At 42.5% G+C, this 19,818-nt stretch overlaps 1 protein-coding gene across 1 annotated transcript in view; it reads left to right on the forward strand.

Annotated features, from left to right (window-relative positions):
- The first annotated feature begins 204 nt into the window (after positions 1 to 204).
- LOC145354519 (ligand-dependent corepressor-like) overlaps positions 205 to 19,818 on the forward strand; it is a 97,247-nt gene continuing 77,633 nt past the window's right edge. The window contains exons 1-2 of the mRNA XM_080205954.1: positions 205 to 375; positions 18,588 to 18,653. Of these exons, the coding sequence (XP_080062080.1) occupies positions 279 to 375; positions 18,588 to 18,653 (163 nt within the window). The 5' untranslated portion in view covers positions 205 to 278. The remainder of the gene's footprint in view (positions 376 to 18,587; positions 18,654 to 19,818) is intronic.

Here is a 19,818-nt window from a genome sequence, read left to right on the forward strand (position 1 = left end):
TGACGCTTGGTAACACGCGCCTGTCCGCAGGATTGGCACGCTCGGGTTGAGGGCGCGCACGCACACAGTAACTGCCCCGTGTCGCGCGCACGCACGCACGGTGACTGGAGCGGCGCTCGGACGCGAGCATGCAGTGAATGGAGCGGGGCGCGAGCGCGCAGGTTGCCGGCGCTTCCTTTCCTCCCTCTCCCTGAGCCGGCAGGCTCCGCCATGGAGGGGGATTAATTTTGATATCATTATCTCCTCCCCGCGCGCACACTGCCAAAGCCTGTCAGAAAATGGCGAGCCCGTGTCATCGTCAACAATGTTCGGTGGAAAGGCGCGGCTTCCGACAGGAGCTCGACTCTTGGAGACATAAACTTATTCACTGTGTAGGTAAGATTTAATGTATTTATTCCTGCCAAATTGACGCTGGGAACCAACCTGCCTCTGAATAAAAAAACCCCTCAGACAACTATGAGGACACTCAGCCTCCCTGACTATCTCCCCCCACCCGCGTTGTGGGGAGGGGGCTAATATTGAAGGTGACAGTTTAGTTTTGTTTTAGTGCTGAGGGCTATTTTTGATCTTTAAATAAAACGACACGGTCCTCATCCTCACAAACATCACCACACGCACATACCACAAAATCATCAATTTCTCCTTAATATTACTTTAACTGAATGTTTTAACTCCTGGTTCTATTAGTGGGGAGAATGTTGGCGATGCCTCCCCCACACCCGATTTAATTCTCGGCTTGGTTTTTTTTTGCCAGCCGGTTAGAAACCGTTTTATTTAAAAATCCGAATATTCAAAATAAAGGGACGGAGGCGGCACTGCGCACGCGCACCGGCTAGACAGCGCGACGCATTATGGGAGTTGTAGTCAGAAAACCCCCCGCCCCCCGCACCTGGAGAAAACCCACGCAGACACAGGGAGAATGTGAAAACTCCTCGCGGATAGTCACCCAAAGCTGGAATCGAACCTAGCTCCCTGACCCTATGAGGCAGCAGTGCTGACCACCATGTTGCCCATTTCCTTAGAAAAGGGAACCAAACCTGTATCCCAGGTGTGATCGAACCAGTGCCTTGTATAGTTTTAACAAGACTTCTCTATTTTTATATTCCATTCCCTTTGAAATAAAGGGCAACATTTTATTTGTCTTTCCTATAACCTGCGGAACCTGCATGCTATTGCTCTGAAATTTATGCCCAAGAACCTCCAGTGCTCTCTGTGCTGCAGCTTTTTGTAGAATTTCTCTATTTAAACTACCATGCCTCCAAATAAGGTTCAGCTCCTTTATTCTTCCTACCATAACTTCTTTTCTTTACATTATATTCCTCCAACCAAGTTTTTTACCCACTTACTTAACCTGTTTATATCCCTGTGTAGACTCTTTGGATGAAATTTTCTCAGAAAAAGGAAGTTTTCTCGCCTGTTTACCCAGTGAGGTAAGTGGTGCAATACACCGGCCATAATGCTAATCTCAGCGGTCGGGGAGTGGGTGGAGCCTATTCAGACCTTGAAGCAGACTGCTAGGGATGTCATCATGCAGATGCCCCAATTTCCCAGTAAACAGCGTACACAGTATGCTGGAGGTCTATCAACACTCCCACCCCACCCCACCTTCCCCTTGGACATCACCCCCACCCACCCTACTCCACGGACTCCCTCACCCGATTGCTGGCGTCAATCCCTGAATGCTGGCCCCACCAACCAGCCCCTATTCCTGATGCATAGTTGCTCCTACCCTCCCTGGGGAGGGCAGTATCAGGAGAGAAATCGGGCTCTTGCTCATATTTGCCGCCCCGCTACGCTACTCAACTGGGTGGGTTGGAAAAATCCCACCCTTTGTGTTATCCATACCACTTGCCTTCCAACCTGTTTTTGCGTTATCTGCAAATTTGGCAACAGCACACTTCCCTTGTCCAAGTCACTAATATATGTTGTGGCACTCCACTAATTAGAGATTGCTATCCTGAATGTGTCCTTCTTATACCAATTCTCTGCCTCCTATTAGTTAGCCAATCTTCTATCTGTGCTAATATACTACCACCAACACCATGGGCTCTGTAGTACCTAATCAAACACTTCTTGAAAATCCAAGAATATTCATCTGGTTTCCCCCCTTATCCGTTATGCTCATTACCACTTCCAAGAATGCTAATAAATTTGTCAAACATGATTTCCCCTTCATGAAGCCATGTATGTTGACTCTGCATGATCATATTATTTTGATTTATTATTATCACATGTATTAGCATACAGTGAAAAGTATTGTTTCTTGTGCGCTATACAGACAGAACATACTATTCATAGAGAAGGAAACGAGAGAGTGCAGAATGTAGTGTTACAGTCATAGCTAGGGTGTAGAGAAAGATCAACTTAGTTCAAGGTAGGTCCATTCAAAAGTCTGATGGCAGCAGGGAAGAAGCCGTTTTCAAGGCAGTTGGTACATGACCTCAGACTTTTGTATCCTTTTCCTGACGGAAGAAGGTGGAAAAGAGAATGCCCAGGTTGGTGAGGTCCTTAATTATGCTGGCTGCTTTGCCGAGGCAGATGGGACGTGTCGACAGAGTTAATAGATGGGGGGCTGGTTTGCATGATGAATTACATTCATGATCTTTTGTAGTTTTTTGCGGTCTTGGGAAGAGCAGGAGCCTTACTAAGCTGGAAAAAAGCCAGAAAGAATGCTTTCTATGGTGCATCTGTAAAGGTTGGTGAGAGTCGGAGCTGACATGCCAAATTTCCTGCTTCTGAGTCTTCTGAGAAAGTAGAGGTGTTGGTGGGCTTTCTTAACTAGAGTCGGCATGGGGGGAACCAGGACAGGTTATTGGTGATCTGGACACCTAAAAACTTGAAGCTGTCAACCGTTTCTACTTCATCCCCGTTGATGTAGATAGGGGCATATATTCCACTATGCTTCCTGAAGTCGATGACAGTTTCCTTCATTTTGTTGACGTTGAGGGAGAGATTGTTGTCGCAGCACCAGTTCACCAGATTCCCACCTCATTCCTGTACTCTGTCTCATAATTGTTTGAGATCTGACCCACTATGATGGTGTCGTCAGCAAACTTGAAAATCAAGTTGGAGGGGAATTTGGCCACACAGTCATAGGTATATAAGAAGTATAGTAGGGGGCTGAGAACACGGCCTTGTAGGGCATTGGTGTTGGGGATGAATTTGGAGGAGGTGTTGTTGCCTATCCTTGCTGATTGTGCTCTGTGAGCTAGGAAGTTTAGGGTCCAGTCACAGAAGGAGGAGCCGAAGCCCAGGTCACAGAGTTTGGAGATGGGTTTCATTGGAATAATCGTGTGGCAGGTTGAGTTGTAGTTAATAAATAGGAGTCTGACATACGTGTCTTTGTTATCCAGGTGCTCCAAGGTTGACTGCAGGGCAAGGAGATGACGTCTGCTGTGGACCTGTTGCGGCAGTAGGCAAACTGTAGTGGATCCAGGTAGTCCAACAGGCCTGAATTGATTTGTGCCATGACTAGCCTTTCGAAGCACTTCATAATGATGGATGTCAGAGCCACTGGACAACAGTCGTTAAAGCACGCTGCTTGGCTTTTCTTAGGGACCTCATATTGTTGTGAAGAGAGGTTGAAGAATATTCTGTGAATATTCCTGCCAGCTGATCCGCGCAGGATCTGAGTGCTCTTCTGGGTACCCCATCTGGGCCAGTCGCTTTCTGTTGATTGACCTTCAAGAAAGCTGCTCTGGCAATGTATTTCTAAATGCTCTGGTATTCGATCCCAAACTAGCCTTTGGTTAACTGTTTTATGTCCCTCTTCCTTTTTGAATAAGGGAAGTTTTCACAATCCTCTGGGACTTTTCCCCTGAGAATTTAAAGATTCTTGGAAGGTTATGACCATTGCATCCACAATCTTTATAGCTACTTCTTTTAATATCCTAGGATACAAACCATCAGGTCCAGAGTGACTTATCAGCCTTTATCCCCATTAGTTTCCTGAGTCATTTTCTCTCATGATGGTTATTAATTATTTCCTGCCCTCTTTTGTCTCTTGATTATTTAGTATTTTTGGAATATGATTAGTGTCTTCTACCGTGAAGACTGATATAAAATATTTATTTAATTTCTCTGCCATTTCCTGGTTTCCCATTATTATTTCCCCAGTCTCATTCTCTAAAAGGCCTGTATTCGCTTAGGCCTCTCTTTTCCTTTGTATATATTTAAAATGTTTACTGTCCGTCTGTTTTTATGTTGCTAGTTCACCCTCATAATTTATCTTTTCCCTCTTTTGTTTGGCCATCTTTTGTTGGTTTTTAAAACTTTCCCAATTCTCTGACTGGTCACTAATCTTGCTAGATTAGTTTGATTTTTCTTTCAGTTTAATACATCCTTAACTTCCTTGGTTAATTATGATTGATTTATTCCTTTCCTAGAGTCCTTCTTCCTCAAACCAGTTTCATAAACGTCTGCCATTACTAATCAACCTTTAATATAGAACCAACGTTCTATATTTAAGAAAAGCTTGGACAGGTGCATGGATGAGAGGGGTGTGGAGGGATAGGGTCCAGGTGCAGGTCAGTGGGACTAGGCAGAAAAATGGTTTGGCACAGCAGCCTGTTTCTGTGTTGTAGTGTTCTATGGTTCTAACCATCTTTTCTGCTAAACTCTTTTTCCGCTCCAATCAACTCTGCTGTCATTTTTTTGTATTTACTTAAGTTTAGCACAGTTGTTTCTGACCCACATTTGTCATTCGCAAACTGAATGCTAAATTCTATAGTCACTGTTTACGAGAGAATCTTTTATTGTGAGATTGATTATTAAACTTGCCTCAGGCTGCACCACTGTGCTGTCCCTATGTGGAATTTGCACATTCTGTGTCTGGGTGCTTAGGTTTCCTCCCGCAACAATGTGTGGATTAGATGGATTGGCAATACTTAATTGCCTCTTGGTGTCCAAAGATGTGTAGGTTAGGGGAATTAGTAGGGCAAACGTGTGGGGTTAGGGGGATAGGGTACTGGGTGGGCCTCTGTAAGATCCTCTTTCAGAGTGTTGGTTCAGATTTGACAGGCTGAATGGAATCCTTCTGCACTGTAAGGATTCTATGATAATACATTACCAGATCCAAAATAGGCTGATCTCTGGTTGGATGCACAACATGTTATTTTGGGAAACTGTCCTGAATAGACTTCTTGAATTCTTCCTCATGGCTACCTCTGCCAATTTGATTTTCCCAACTTAGATGAAGTTTAAGTCATCTATAACTTATGTGCTCTCATTGTTTCCTGATTAATTCTTTGTTCTACACTATAGTTACTGTTAGCGGACCTGTGGACTACCCTCACCAGTCTTCTTGCCCTTGTTATTCCTAGTCCAACCATATGAATTCTTCATCTCCTGATCCAAGATTATTTCTTTCTATTGTACTTGTTTAATCTTGTACTAACAAAACCTAATCAACGACTCGTTCCTTCTTGTCTATCCTTGCCCCATTCTCCACCGCATAGCCGCCCCTCTGCTTGTTCCTTCCTCCACCCTGCCCAGTTAGTCTCTTCCCTTCCCCGTCTGTTTTCTTCACCTCCCCTGTCTGCCTCCTCTGTCGCCCCCACACACCCACCCCATTTCTCTTCCCCCTAGCTGTCTCCTCCATTTTTCGCTGGCTCCGATGCTCCGGATATTCAACCAAGAAATTATTGTCACTGAACTCTGCTCACATGACACGCATACATGCATAATTTTCAATGTAAGTTTCAGAATAGTGATGTGCAATGTTGCTCTGACTGATTATTACTTCCCCAAGGTTAATTGTTTCACTTCAGTTGCTAGTAACTCAGTGTGGTCATGATATTATCTGACTTGTTTGATTTAGTTACACGTTATCCTTATGCTTGAATGATCGAAAATGGTGTCACAGATTTAAAGATTTTTTGAGGATTTCTCAAAAGCTTCCATTAAATAAGATTTTTAAAGATCAAATTGCAGTAACTAAGGTAACTAAAGTAAGACGCTAATGGGGTTTGACATGGTAAAAGCTTTGATACGTGCATACATTATTCATTACTGTCCAATTAGTCTTTAGTGGAGATATTCTGTAGATTTTCATTGTCAACAGAATAATTTTATTTCATAAAGAAGGCATTTATATGAATATATTGGAGGATTAAGGGGAGAAGAAAGTTAGATATTCGCAAAAGAAATTCACTTCACATAGTCATACACTGTGTCATTGGCTCTTAATGCCAAAGGACATCTGAAAATGAACAAGAAATAGTGCCTAGCCCATGCACTTGCATCCCAAAAGCAAATTTAAAAATAATTTTAGACCTTTGGCAGGCAGTTTTAAAGAAAAAAATGATTAAGGCCCATAATCCAGGACCACAGAGCTGTTAAAAAGTGTAGAAGAGTAAATGAATCATTGAGCGATACTAAGAAAATAAGACTTCCGTTTTTATAGCACCTTTTGCCAGATATCTCAAAGCCAATGAAGTACTTTGAAGTGTTGTTACTGTTACAATATAAGGAACACAGTTGCCAATTTGGATACTGCAAGAAAATGACAGCACAGGAACAGGCCATTTGGCCCTCCAAACCTGCACCGACCATGCTGCCCTCCATTCTCATCCTAGGACCAGTTAACCTGTTAGTTTGATATTGATTGAGGGATGAATATTAACCAGAGTATCAGGGATGACAACCCTACCCTTCTATGAAAAATTGCCATGCAATCTTTTACATTCATCCCAACAGGCAGATAGAGCCTTGGTTTATTGCGGTAAGGTTGGTGGATTTATGGATAGTGATGAACACCATCAGAGGATACAGCAGGATATAGATCGGTTGGAGACTTGGGCGGAGAGATGGCAGATCGAATTTAATCCGGACAAATGTTAGGTAATGCACTTTGGAAGGTCTAATACAGATAGGAAACATACGGTAAATGGCAGAACCGTTAAGAGTATTGATAGGCAGAGGGATCTGGATGTACAGGTACACAGGTCACTGAAAGTGGTAATGCAGGTGGAGAAGGTAGTCAAGAAGGCATACGGCATGCTTGCCTTCATTGGCCGGGGCATTGAGTTTAAAAATTGACAAGTCATGTTGCAGCTTTATGGGACCTTAGTAGGCCACACTTGGAATATAGTGTTCAATTCTTGTTGCCACATCACCAGAAAGATGTGGAGGCTTTGGAGAGGTAGAGGAAAGATGTTGCCTGGTATGGAGGGCATTAGCTATGAGAAGAATTGAAGAAACTTGGTTTGTTCTCACTGGAACGACAGATGTTGAGAGGTGACCTGATAGAAGTTTACAGAATTATGAGAAGCAGAGTGGATAGTCGGAAGCTTTTTCCCTGGGTTGAAGAGCCAATTACTAGGGAGCATAGGTTTAAAGGAGATGTACGAGGCAAGTTTTTCACTCAGAGGGTGATGGGTGCCTGGAACTCGCTGCCAGGGGAGGTCGTGGAAGCAGATACGATAGTGACTTTTAAGATGTGTCTGGACAAATACATGAATAGGATGGGAAGGGTAGGGAGTTTTAGTTCAGTTGGATAGCATGGTCAGTGCAGGCTTGGAGGGCCAAGAGTCTGTTCCAGTGCTGTAATTTTCTTTGTTCTTATTAACAAGGGAGTGAAAAGCTTATTTGGGGGTAGGCAGGAATGTGAGTTTAAGATTGCAATCAGACCAGTCATGACATTATTAAATGGTGGAGCAGGCTGAGTGGCTACTTCTCCTAATTTGTATGTTTGTATATTATTGGAGAATGAGGTGGTCGTTGTTGGGGAAAGTAGTGGAGGCAGAAGCGATAGTGACTTTTAAGGGGCTCTTGACAAATACACGAAAAGGATAGGAATAGAGGGATATAGTTCCTGGAAGGGTGGGGGTTTTTGGTTCAGTTGGACAGTATGTTCAGTGCAGGTTTGAAGGGCCGAAGGGCCTGTTCCTGTGCTATAATTTTCTTTGTTCTTTGTTTGTTGACTGAACCTCAAACAGATTTGATAGCTGTAAATATGATTTACGCATAGAAAAATTATTAATAGTCATTTGGTAGTATAGAACTTGAATATTTCTGAATGAAAGAGACTATTTTGATTAAAGCTTTTGTCTTGCACTCATCAGGACAATTTGCAAGAATAGCACTGAGGGAAACAAATTGATACTGTACAAGAAGAGGGGGCTGATTGGTTGGCAAGTGGATTTTCATTGGTCAAGGCAAATGATAGTTAAACTGCCAAACACAGTTTGAAATTTAAATCAGGCAGTTTGACTTCAGTCGAGGCATTGCCCTGAGGAATGAACAAAATAAGTGACAGACATTCTGTGGTTCATTCCTCAACTTGCGCATTTTCCATTGGTAATTCCAGAGTTCACTTGCCAACAACCTTCACACTCTTGTCACACAGTATAAATGTGCAAGATGAAAATCTTTGACAAAAAAAAATTCCCTTTTCATCAATGCTAAAGAAATGATATACTTCATCATGTTGTGAGCATTGTCCACTAAGTCACCTTCCAGTTTAATCCTTGGGTGTACTGGCATTATTTTTGGAGAAAATGGCAGTCATTTTTTTCTGCATGCAGTACTTTACATTTGCTGCTCATTATATGTAACTGTTTCTGACACTTTTGCAATTTATTGAACCTTTTGAGATTTATAGGCTGTTCCCATTGATGTAATTTCTTTTTGTTGTTGTATCATCTGCAAATCTCACCAGTTAACATCCAACCATGGCAGCTGGTGGTATTCAGATTCATTTATTGAATCTGGAATATAAATTCCCCTTTATGAAAGAAGGAAATCTGCCATCCTTACTATGTTTGGTCTACATGTGACTTGGTAATGGTATTGACTCTTAATTGCCCTCTGAAATGGCTTAACAAAGTTACTCTGTTTAAGGGCATTTACAGATGGGGAACAAATACTGGCCTTGCCAACAGTGCCCATCTCCTATGAAAGAATGAAAAAGCTTGGCAAGTTACTGTGAAGTCAGTTGCGGGTAAACTTTGGAATCTACAATTCAGGTATTTAGATGAGGCAAAATGGAAGGAGGCTTAAGTGGAGCATAAACAATGATTAGACATGGGCTGAATGGTGTGTTCTGTGCTGTATATCCAATATACATTGAACCACTGCCGTGTGATATCAGTATTTTTTGTGGGGCATTCTTTATTATTGCTTTTGAAGATCATGGATAATGTTGTATGCTTGGAATGTTTACTTCTGTCCTCATTGCTTCAGAACCTGTGTTCTGACACCTCTCAAACAATAGTACTATTTAAAAGCTGTAACTTTTGAGTTTATTTCACAGAATCATAAGAATCACAGGGCAGGAGAGGCCATTCAGCTCAGCAAGTCTGCACCAACACATGAGAAATAGCTAACATACCTAATCCCATTTACCAGTACTTGGCCCATAGTCTTCAATGTTATGACATACCAAGTGCTCATCCAGGCACTTTCTAAAGGATGAGAGGCAACTTGCCTCTGCCACCCTCACAGGCAGCATATTCCAGACTGTCACCACCCTCTGAATAAAAAAGTTCCTCCTCACTTCTCCCCTAAACCTCTTGCCCCTCACCTTGAACTTTTGTCCCCTTGTGACTGACCCTTCTATTAAGGGGAAGAACTGCTTGCTATCCACCCTGTTCATGTCAATCATAATCTTATACACCTTGATCAGGTCGGCCCTCAGCTTTTTCTACTCCAACTGAAACAACCTAAGTCTATATAACCTCGCTTCATAACTTAAATGTTCCAACCCAGGCAACATTCGGTTGAATCTCCTCTGCACCCCCTCCAGCACAATCACACCCTTCTTATAATATGGTAACCAAAACAGCACACACTACTCTAGCTGTGGCCTCACCAAATTTCTTTGCAACTCCAACATGACCTCCCTGCCTTTGTAATCTGTGCCTCGATTAATCAAGGTAAGTGTCCTATATGGCATTTTCACCACCCATTAACATGCCCTCCAGCTTTAGAGATCTATGGACAAACATGCCAAGGTCCCTTTGTTCTTAAGAACTTCCTAGTGTCATGCCATTTATTGATTGAATACCTCCTTGTCAAATTACTCCTTCCAAAGTGTATCAACTCTCACTTTTCCTATCTGCCCATTTGACCATTCTGTCTATATTTTCCTGTAGCCCAAGACACTCAACCTTACTGTTAATCATCCAGCCAATCTTTGTGTCATTGGCGAACTTACCAACCCTATCCCCAACATAGTCATCTATTTTGTTTCTATAAATGACGAATAAGAACATAAGAAATAGGAGCAGGAGTAGGCCATCTAGCCCTTCGAGCCTGCCCCGCCATTCAATAAGATCATGGCTGATCTGTCGTGGCTCAGTTCCACTTTCCCGCCCTCTCCCCATAACCCTTAATCCCCTCTCTTATCAAAAACCCATCAACCCGCATCTTAAAAATATTTAGCGAGGCAGCCTCCACCACTTCAACGGGCAGAGAATTCCAGAGATTCACTACCCTTTGAGTGAAGAAGTTCCTCCTCAACTCCGTTCTAAACCCCCCCCCCCCCCCCTTTATCTTGAGGCTGTGCCCCCTAGCCCTACTGTCTTTTTTGAGCGGGAAGTCTCTCCACCTCGATCCTATCCATCCCATTCATCATCTTATACATTTCAATGAGATCTCCCCTCAATCTTCTAAACTCTAACGAGTACAAGCCTAGTTTATTCAGCCTCTCCTCATAGCTCAACCCCCTCAACTCTGGTATCAGCCTAGTAAACCTCCTCTGCACTCCCTCCAAGGCCAAAATAGCTTTGTGCAGGTGCGGCGCCCAAAACTGCACACAGTACTCCAGCTGCGGCCTCACCAATGCCCTATACAGCTGCAGCAAGACCTCCCTACTTTTATATTCAATCCCCCTCGCTATGAAGGCCAGCATCCCATAATAGGGTACCCAACACAGATCCCACTGGACACTGGCTTCCAGTGTGTCACCACCCTCTGTGTCCTACAACTGAGCCAATTTTGAATCCACTTTATCAAAGTACCCTGTATTCCATGTGTGTTTATCTTCTTTATCAGTCTTCTGTGTAGGACCTAGTCAAAGGCTTTGTTGGATTCCAAATAGACTGCATCAACTGCATGACCCTCATCTGCATGCCTGGTTACCACCTCAAAAAATTCAGTCAAATTTGTTAGGCATGACCTGCCTCTGACAAAGCCATGCTGACTATCTCTGATGAAACTTTGCCTGTCAAAGTGGAAATAGATTCTCTCCTTCAGAATTTTCTCCAATAGTTTCCCCAACAGAAGGGGCTTAGGAAAGCTAGGAGGGGGCATGAGAAGTCCTTGGCGGGTCAGATAAAAGAAAACCCCAAGGCTTTTTACTCTTATGTGAGAAATAAAAGAATGACCAGGATGAGATTAGGGCCAGTCAAGGATAGTCGTGTTGTGCATGGAGTCAGAAGAGATAGGTGAGGCATTGAATGAATACTTTTTTTCAGTGTTCACTAAGGAGAGGGGACATGTTTTTGAGGAGGAGCGTGTGATACAGGCTGATAGGATGGAGGAGGTAGATGTTCTGAGGGAAGATGTATTAGCAATTTTTAAAAACCTGAGGGTGGATAAGTCTCCTGGGCCAGATGGGATACATCCTAGGATACGATGGGCGACAAGGGATGAGATTGCGGAGCCTTTAGCTTTGATCTTTGGGTCCTTACTGTCCACAGGGATAGTGCCAGAGGACTGGAGAGTGGCAAATGTTGTTCTTCTTTTCAAGAAAGGAAATAGGAATGACCCTGGTAATTATAGGCCAGTTAGTCTTATTTTGGTGGTCGGTAAGCTAATAGAAAGGGTCCTGAGAGATAGGATTTCTGACCATTTGGAAAGATTTAGTTTAACCCAGGATAGTCAGCATGGTTTTGTAAGGGGTAAGTCCTGCCTCACAAATTTGATTGAATTCTTTGAGGAGGTAACTAAGTGTGTGGACGAAGTTAGAGCAGTAGCTGTTGTATACATGGATTTTAGTAAGATGCTTGATAAGGTTCCCCATGGTAGGCCCATGAAGAAGATAAGGAGGTTGGGATAGAAGGAAATTTGGCCAATTGGATAAGTAACTGGCTGTATCATAGAAGACAGAGGGTGGTGGTGGAAAAATTTCCAGACCGGAAGTCAGTTACCAGCGGTGTACCACAGGGGTCAGTGCTGGGTCCTCTGCTTTTTGTGATTTTTATTAATGACTCGGAAGAAGGGACTGAAGGGTGGGTTAGTAAATTTGCTGACGATGCCAAGATTGGTGGAGTGGTGGATGAGGTGGAGGGCCCTTGCAGGCTACAAAGAGACATTGATAGGTTGCAGCTCTGAGCCAAAAAGTGGCAGATGGAGTTTAACCCCAATAAGTGTGAGGTGATTCATTTTGGTAGGACAAACGTGAATGCAGATTACAGGGTCAACGGCAGGGTTCTGAGGAATGTGGAGGAACAGAGAGATCTTGGGGTTCGTATCCACAGATCTCTGAACATAAGAACATAAGAAATAGGAGCAGGAGTAGGCCATCTAGCCCCTCGAACCTGCCCCGCCATTCAAAAGATCATGGCTGATCTGTCGTGTCTCAGTTCCACATTCCCGCCCTTTCCCCATAGCCCTTAATCCCCTTGCCTATCAAAAACCTATCAACCCGTGTCTTAAATATATTTAGCGAGGCAGCCTCCACCACTTCAACGGGCAGAGAATTCCAGAGATTCACCACCCTTTGAGTGAAGAAGTTCCTCCTCAACTCCGTTCTAAACCCCGCCCCCCCCCCCCCCCCCCCCCCTTTATCTTGAGGCTGTGCCCTCTTTCTGAGCGGGAAGAGCCTCTCCACCTCTATCCTATCCATCCCATTCATCATCTTATATGTCTCAGTGAGATCTCCCCTCATTCTTCTAAACTCTAACGAGTACTAGCCTAATTTATTCAGCCTCTCCTCATAGTTCAACCCCCTCAATTCCAGTGTCAGCCTAGTAAACCTCCTCTGCACTCCCTCCAAGGCCAAAGTATCCTTGCATAAGTGCGGCGACCAAAACTGCACACAGTACTCCAGCTGCGGCCTCACCAGTGCCCTACACAGCTGCAGCAAGACTTCCCTACTTTTATATTCAATCCCCCTCGCTATGAAGGCCAGGATCCCATTAGCCTTCCTGACCACCTGCTGCACCTGCAGGCTGGGTTTTTGCGACTCGTGCACAAGGACCCCGAGGTCCCTCTGCACCGTAGCATGCTGCAGTTTTTTTGCCAAGTAATAGTCCTTCCTACCATTATTCCTACCGAAGTGGACAACTTCACACTTGCCTACATTAAATTCCATTTGCCAGTTCTTGGCCCATTCGCCCAGCCTATCCAGATCCTTCTGCAGACTCTCCACACCCTCCGCACAATTTGCCTTTCCACCAATCTTGGTGTCATCAGCAAATTTCGACACCATACACTCGGTTCCCTCCTCCAGATCATCTATATAAATGGTAAATAGCTGAGGCCCCAGCACCGACCCCTGGGGCACTCCACTAGTCACCATCCGCCAGTCCGAATAGCACCCATTGACCCCCACACTCTGCCTCCTGTTTGATAGCCAATCCCCTATCCACGCTAACACCCTACCCCCAACTCCATGCCCCCGACCTTCTGTAATAACCTCTTGTGAGGCACCTTATCAAACGCCTTCTGAAAATCAAGAAACACCACATCCACTCGCTCTCTTCTATCCACCGCCCTAGACATCCTCATAGAACTCCAATAAATTCGTCAGACACGACTTCCCCTTAACGAAACTGTGCTGCGTCTGCTTTATCAAACAATTCTCCTCAAGATGCCTCGCTACTTTCTCCTTGATCACGGATTCTAACATTTTACCTACAACAGACATTAAACTAACCGGCCTATAAGTCCCCGCCTTTTGCCTGCCACCCTTCTTAAACAACGGCGTAACATTAGCCGTTTTCCAATCTTCTGGCACTTCCCCGGAATCCTGAAGGTTGCCACTCAAGTGGATATAGCCGTGAAGAAGGCGTTATAGTATGTTAGTGTTTATTAACAGGGGGTTTGAGTTTGAGCCATGGGGTTATGCTGCATCTATACCTGACGTTGGTGAAACCACATTTGGAATATTGTGTTCAGTTCTGGTCACCTCATTACAAGAAGGATGTGGAAGCATTGGAGAGAGTGCAGAGGAGATTTACCAGGATGCTGCATAGTTTGGAGGGTAGGTCTTATGAGGAAAGGTTGAGGGAGCTGGGGCTTTTCTCTTTGGAGTGGAGGAGGATGAGAGGCGACTTAAGAGGTTTATAAGATGATGAGAGAGATGGATTGAGTGGACGTGCAGAGACTATTTCCTTGGGTGGATGTAACAGTTACTAGGGAGCATAACTATAAGGTTCATGGTGGGAGATATAGGAGGGATGTCCGAGGTAGATTCTTCATCCAGAGAGTGGTTGGGGTGTGGAATAGACTGCCTGCAGTGATGGTGGAGTCAGACATTGTACTTCTGAACAAAATTCCCTTCTGTGTGATGCCATGACATTTCATTCTGAAAATGTAATAAATGAGAAAACAGGTTGATGATAGCAAATTGATGAGAGGAGAATTTCAGATTGCTGGAGAACTATTTTTGGCCTTTTCATCAACAATAACTAAGAAATTAATGGTCAGTGTTCTGAGTGTTGATGTGTGTACTGAAGGATCAGTTAACTGTGATTGAATCTGTTCAGTAATGAAGATTTGATTACCAAGAAACATGATCAGTATATATTACAGATTTAAAGTATTAGCCAAAGTGGACATTGGATTAATTTAACAATCCCAAGATGTATGCTTTTCAAATCAATGTTTCTTGGTATCTGAGGCTGAAGAAAGCACCAGCGCAGCTGTCCCATCGTTGACCGTGTTCAGTAGTTAGTTGAATTTTACTCTTGTTTTAGCTTCCAGGGTTGATTGGGTAACTACGCTACACCACCCACAGTCTAAAATAAATAATGGAGTGTCAAATGTTGTGATCAAAAACGCCATTGTGCAAAGGGACTGCAACTGAGCAGTAGTGAGTTTTAGCTCCAGGTTTCTCTATTGGTTAGTGAAGGCAACACAGCAAAGATCTTTAAAATGAAGCTGTAAAACCTGGAAGATAGCTAAGCTACTCTTTGCACACACAGTTTTTCTCCATCTCTCGCTCTCTCTTCCTCTGTCAATGTTACTGAACAGATTGATTACAATTTTAATATTTACGAATACTTTCTAATTTATGCACAAAACAACGGAGGCAAATATAAATAAAAGAAAGTAGTTACAATGAATAATTAACTGTTTAATTGATTGTAGAAGATTAAATAAAATGTAGGAACAGGGTAAATTAACTATATCGATAAAAGACTAAAAAGCAGGAAAATGTTCTAAGAAAATATTTTATAAGTTCTCCTTGTGAGATAGTGTCTTTGGATTATTAAATGGGAGTCCCAAATGTCTTGGTTGGAGATGTGCAACTGTGCGTTAAGAGGAAGTTTGCACTCATATCCATATTTCATTTGTTTATTGTCTGAATTTGATAAAAAATACATGGATGAAAATGTGTATGAGGAATGGAAGCAAAATATTGGGTGATTGCTTATTTGTTTTTCCAACCAAGATATTCGGGATTCCTGTCTAATAACCTAGAGCCACTATCTCGCAAAGAGGACTTATAAAATCTTTTCTTACAACATTTTTCTGTTTTTGTAGTCTTTTTTTCAATATATTTGTTTACCATGTTCTTGCATTTTATTTAGTCTTGTACAATCAATTAAACAATTATTTGTTCATTATAACTACTTTCCTTTATTTGTGACTATGGCAAGGTCTGCAAAACAGAACAGGCTACAAGATGAAGGCATGTAAAATTGCCAGCTCCAACGCACACCTTCCTGATGAGCTGAATGCATTCTATGCTTGTTTTGAGCAAGGGGTCAGTGATAGCATCCCCTCCACCCTGGAAGCCCTAGATGAACCTATATTGGGGTCACCATTGCAGATGTCAGAGCAGCTTTCTTGAAGGTCAACCCATGAAAGTACTGGCCTGGATGGGGTACCTGGACGAGGACTCAGATCTTGCACGGATCAGCTGGCAGGGGTATTCGCAGACATCTTCAACCTCTCTTTGCAGCAATCTGAGGTTCTTATCTGCTTCAAGAAGACGACCATCATCCAGGTACCCAAGAAAAGCCAAGCAGCGTGCCTGAATGACTATCATTGAGTGGCTCTGAATCCATCATTATGAAGTGCTTCGAAAAGCTAGTCATGGCACGAATCAGTTCCAGCCTCCCGGAATACCTGGATCCATTAAAATTTGCCTACTGCCGCAACAGGTCCACAGCAGATGCCATCTCCCTGGCCCTGCACTCAACCCTGGCACACCTAGATAACAAAGACACTATGTCAGACTCCTATTTATTGACCATAGCTCAGCCTTCAACACCATTATTCCCATGAAACTTATCTCCAAATTCCCTGGCGTGGCCATGGCATCTGCGTCTGTGACTGGATCCTAAACTTCCTAACTCTCAGATCACAATCGGTAAGGGTAGACAATAACACCTCTTCCATGATCAACCTCAACACTGGTGCCCCACAAAGTTCTCAGCCCCCTACTACACTCCTTATACACCTATGACGGTGTGGCCAAATTCTCCTCCAATTTGATTTTCATGTTTGCTGACAACACTACCATAGTGGGTCAGATCTTGAACAATGACGAGACGGAGTACAGGAATAAGGAAGGGAATCTGGGTGAACTGTGTGGCAACAATAATCTCTCCCTCAATGTCAACAAAATGAAGGAGGTTGTCATCGACTTCAGGAAGCATAGAAAGGGTCCTGTTTACATCAACGGGGATGAAGTAGAAAGGGTCGAGAGCTTCAGGTTTTTAAGTGTCCAGATCACGAACAACTTGTCCAGGTTCCCCCATGCTGATACTGTATTTAAGAAAGCCCACCTATGCCTCTACTTTCTCAGAAGACTAAGGAAATTTGGCATGTTGGCTATAACTCTCACCAACCTAACAGATGCATCATAGAAAGCATTTTTTCAGGTTGTATCACAACTTGGTATGGTTCCTGCTCTGCCCAAGACCGCAAGGAACTATAAACGGTAATGAATGTAGCCCAATCCATCATGCAAACCAGCCTCCCATCCATTGACTCTGCCTACACCTCTTATTGCCTCGGCAAAGCAACCAGCATAATTAAGGATCCCACGCACCTCAGACATCCTCTCTTCCACCTTCTTCTGTTGGGAAAAAGATACAAAAGTCCGATGTCACCTAGCATCTGACTCAAGACAGTTTTTTCCCTGCTGTCATCAGACTTTTGAATGGACTTACCTTGCATTAAGTTGATCTTTCTCTATACCCTAGCCATGACTGTGATGTTACATTCTGCACCCTTTTGTTTCCTTCTCTATGAACGGTGTGCTTTGTCTGTATAGCGTGCAAGAAACAATACTTTTAGCTGTATGCTAATACATGTGACAATAATAAATCATCAAAACATTCATGATGTACCAATTAGCTTCTGTTCCATATTTGGACTCGAAACGTTGGCTGTATTCTCCACAGATGCTGTCAGACCTGCTGAGTTTCTCCAGCATTTTCTATTTTTGTCACAAGTGTTTAAAACAAGCTGCATGTAAGTCACATAGCCTTGCCATGTATGGGCTGAGGCAGTAAATCAGCAGCCCTGATCTGTCTGGCACCTGTCCAAACAACCATCCTTATTTGGTCAGCACAGGAAGTGTCAGGTCGTGTCTCACATACAGGTCCCGACTTGCTTCAGCTTCTCTGATCTATATCAGTGTTTAACTTGACTGGAATTCCCAGCATGCTTGATTGTAGCTCTTAACCGTTCTCATTGTTACTGTTCTTGTTGCCATAGGCTGCCCGACCATAAAACAATCCTAGGATTTCCTTTTATTCTGAAGTTTTGGTTCAGTCCAGGATTATGGACTACCCAGTGACCATTACAAAAAGCTGATGGGTGACTTTGGTAGGTCCGTCGAAACCAATGTCATGAAAAACTGATTCAAATGTCTATATGAACCACGTCCTTGCCTAAATATGTATTTAATGTCATAATTTGTCCCAAATGTTGAAATATTTGAAGTATTCCAGATCTGATGTTACATTGGTGATCACTTTGGTAGGTGGTCAGTTCTAGTTGTCCTCTTAGTGATGGATATGTGCTAGAGAAAACAGACATTTGTGCACATCTGGTTTAACCACTTTTTACCTCGAGCACTATTAGGTCAAGTATAGCTTGTTTAGATGCATTGTAAAGCTTTATTACCTAAATAAAAAATCAAATCAGAGATCCTGTCTACTTATGATGACATTTTTTAATATACAAACAAAAATTAGCAAAAATTGTTCTGTGAAGATGTTTTCCAGCTGAATTGCTTCTTAACAATATTAATGCTGACATTTTAAAATTGGCAACATTTTTTATGTCTATAAATGTATTGAGCAGCCCTATTAATCACAGTCCAATGCCTACAATAAATATTACAACATGGGTTGGCAGATATATAATTGTGAAATTAATGCCTGCTGTTTCTGCCCCTGCATGTTGTTGCCAGGACTGTTTTGTTTGTTCTCACATTGTTGTAATTGTTTTTCCATAAGGGTTTGAAAGCATTTTGGAAGGGCTGTTTGGACCTAGACTTCTAGAAGATATCAGCTTATTTGAAGGTAAATCTTTTAAATGTTTTTCTGATAGCCTCACCCAATAACAGTTTATAAAGCCCATTGTCTTTAGTTGAACAAATTCAGGAAATAGTGGAGAATTTTTTTTTTGCACAGCATTCTATTTTTGGGTGAGAGGATGGCCATCTCGAGCTTGTTGGAAGTTTTTAAGCTAACATTTAGGTAGAGAATTTTTTTTGTTGTTGATGGGATGTAAACATTTCTGGTAAGGCCAGCATTTATTATCCATCCTTAGTTGCCTTTGTGAAGGTGGTAGTGAGTTGCCACTTTGGCTGCAGTCCATGTAATGATACAGTGCTATTCAGATAACTTCCATGTTCTGCTATATTGGAAATTAGCAGGTAATGAAAAATCCCAAAATTTAGTTAAGTCTAGGCATGAGGACTAATGTCATAGAAATAACAGCAAGTATCATATTTTATTGATCAAGAAAATTATATAAAATACAAGCAGGTGGATTGTACAGTAAAGTTCTTTTTTCAGAAACCCTTATCAGGAAGATGGAGCAATGTAGTGGAGGGTTTTCTGTAAATAATTTCACAAGCTGTCAAATTGGTGCTTTCTCTGTGTTTTAATAAAATTGTGCTTAAATATTTATTGATTTGTTCTGAGAATAGAAATATTTTTGTTCATCTTGGGCAGATATATTGCTAATCATTTGTCAATTTGGTAATTGAATATGTGGTATTGAATAAGCAAGAACAATAGTAAGTCTGAGCCCAAATGGCTAAAGATGAAGGCATCTGCAAGTAACTTAGCCGACTGACCTCTGATTTTTTTTCCACATAAGATTTTGGGCTTCTGTATTCCATGTATTTATTCCTTTGGGTTTGATGTGCTGGAGTAAAGCAAGTGGATTTCCATTGTCATGGGTGGTATAGGTTTTTTTTTAGGTTATTTACCAATTTTAATAGTGAAAAGATCTGTTTATGAAGTTTGAAGACAAGTATCGTGATACTGAATGACAATACTGCAAAGCAATCCCTTTGTTCTGTATTATTACTGAACATATCTTTGCTGAATGAATGGGCTAAATAGAGCATAGAGGTAATGGTCTTCAAAGACATATTTTAAAAATACAGCAAAGCAAGAGTTGTTCTGTGATATTATGTTTTCCACATGATTGATTAATTCACATTTGGACTTAAAG

The sequence above is a fragment of the Carcharhinus amblyrhynchos genome, chromosome 17 (assembly GCF_965287045.1).
Source record: "Carcharhinus amblyrhynchos chromosome 17, sCarAmb.v2.hapA, whole genome shotgun sequence".
In the NCBI taxonomy this organism is placed as follows: domain Eukaryota; kingdom Metazoa; phylum Chordata; class Chondrichthyes; order Carcharhiniformes; family Carcharhinidae; genus Carcharhinus; species Carcharhinus amblyrhynchos.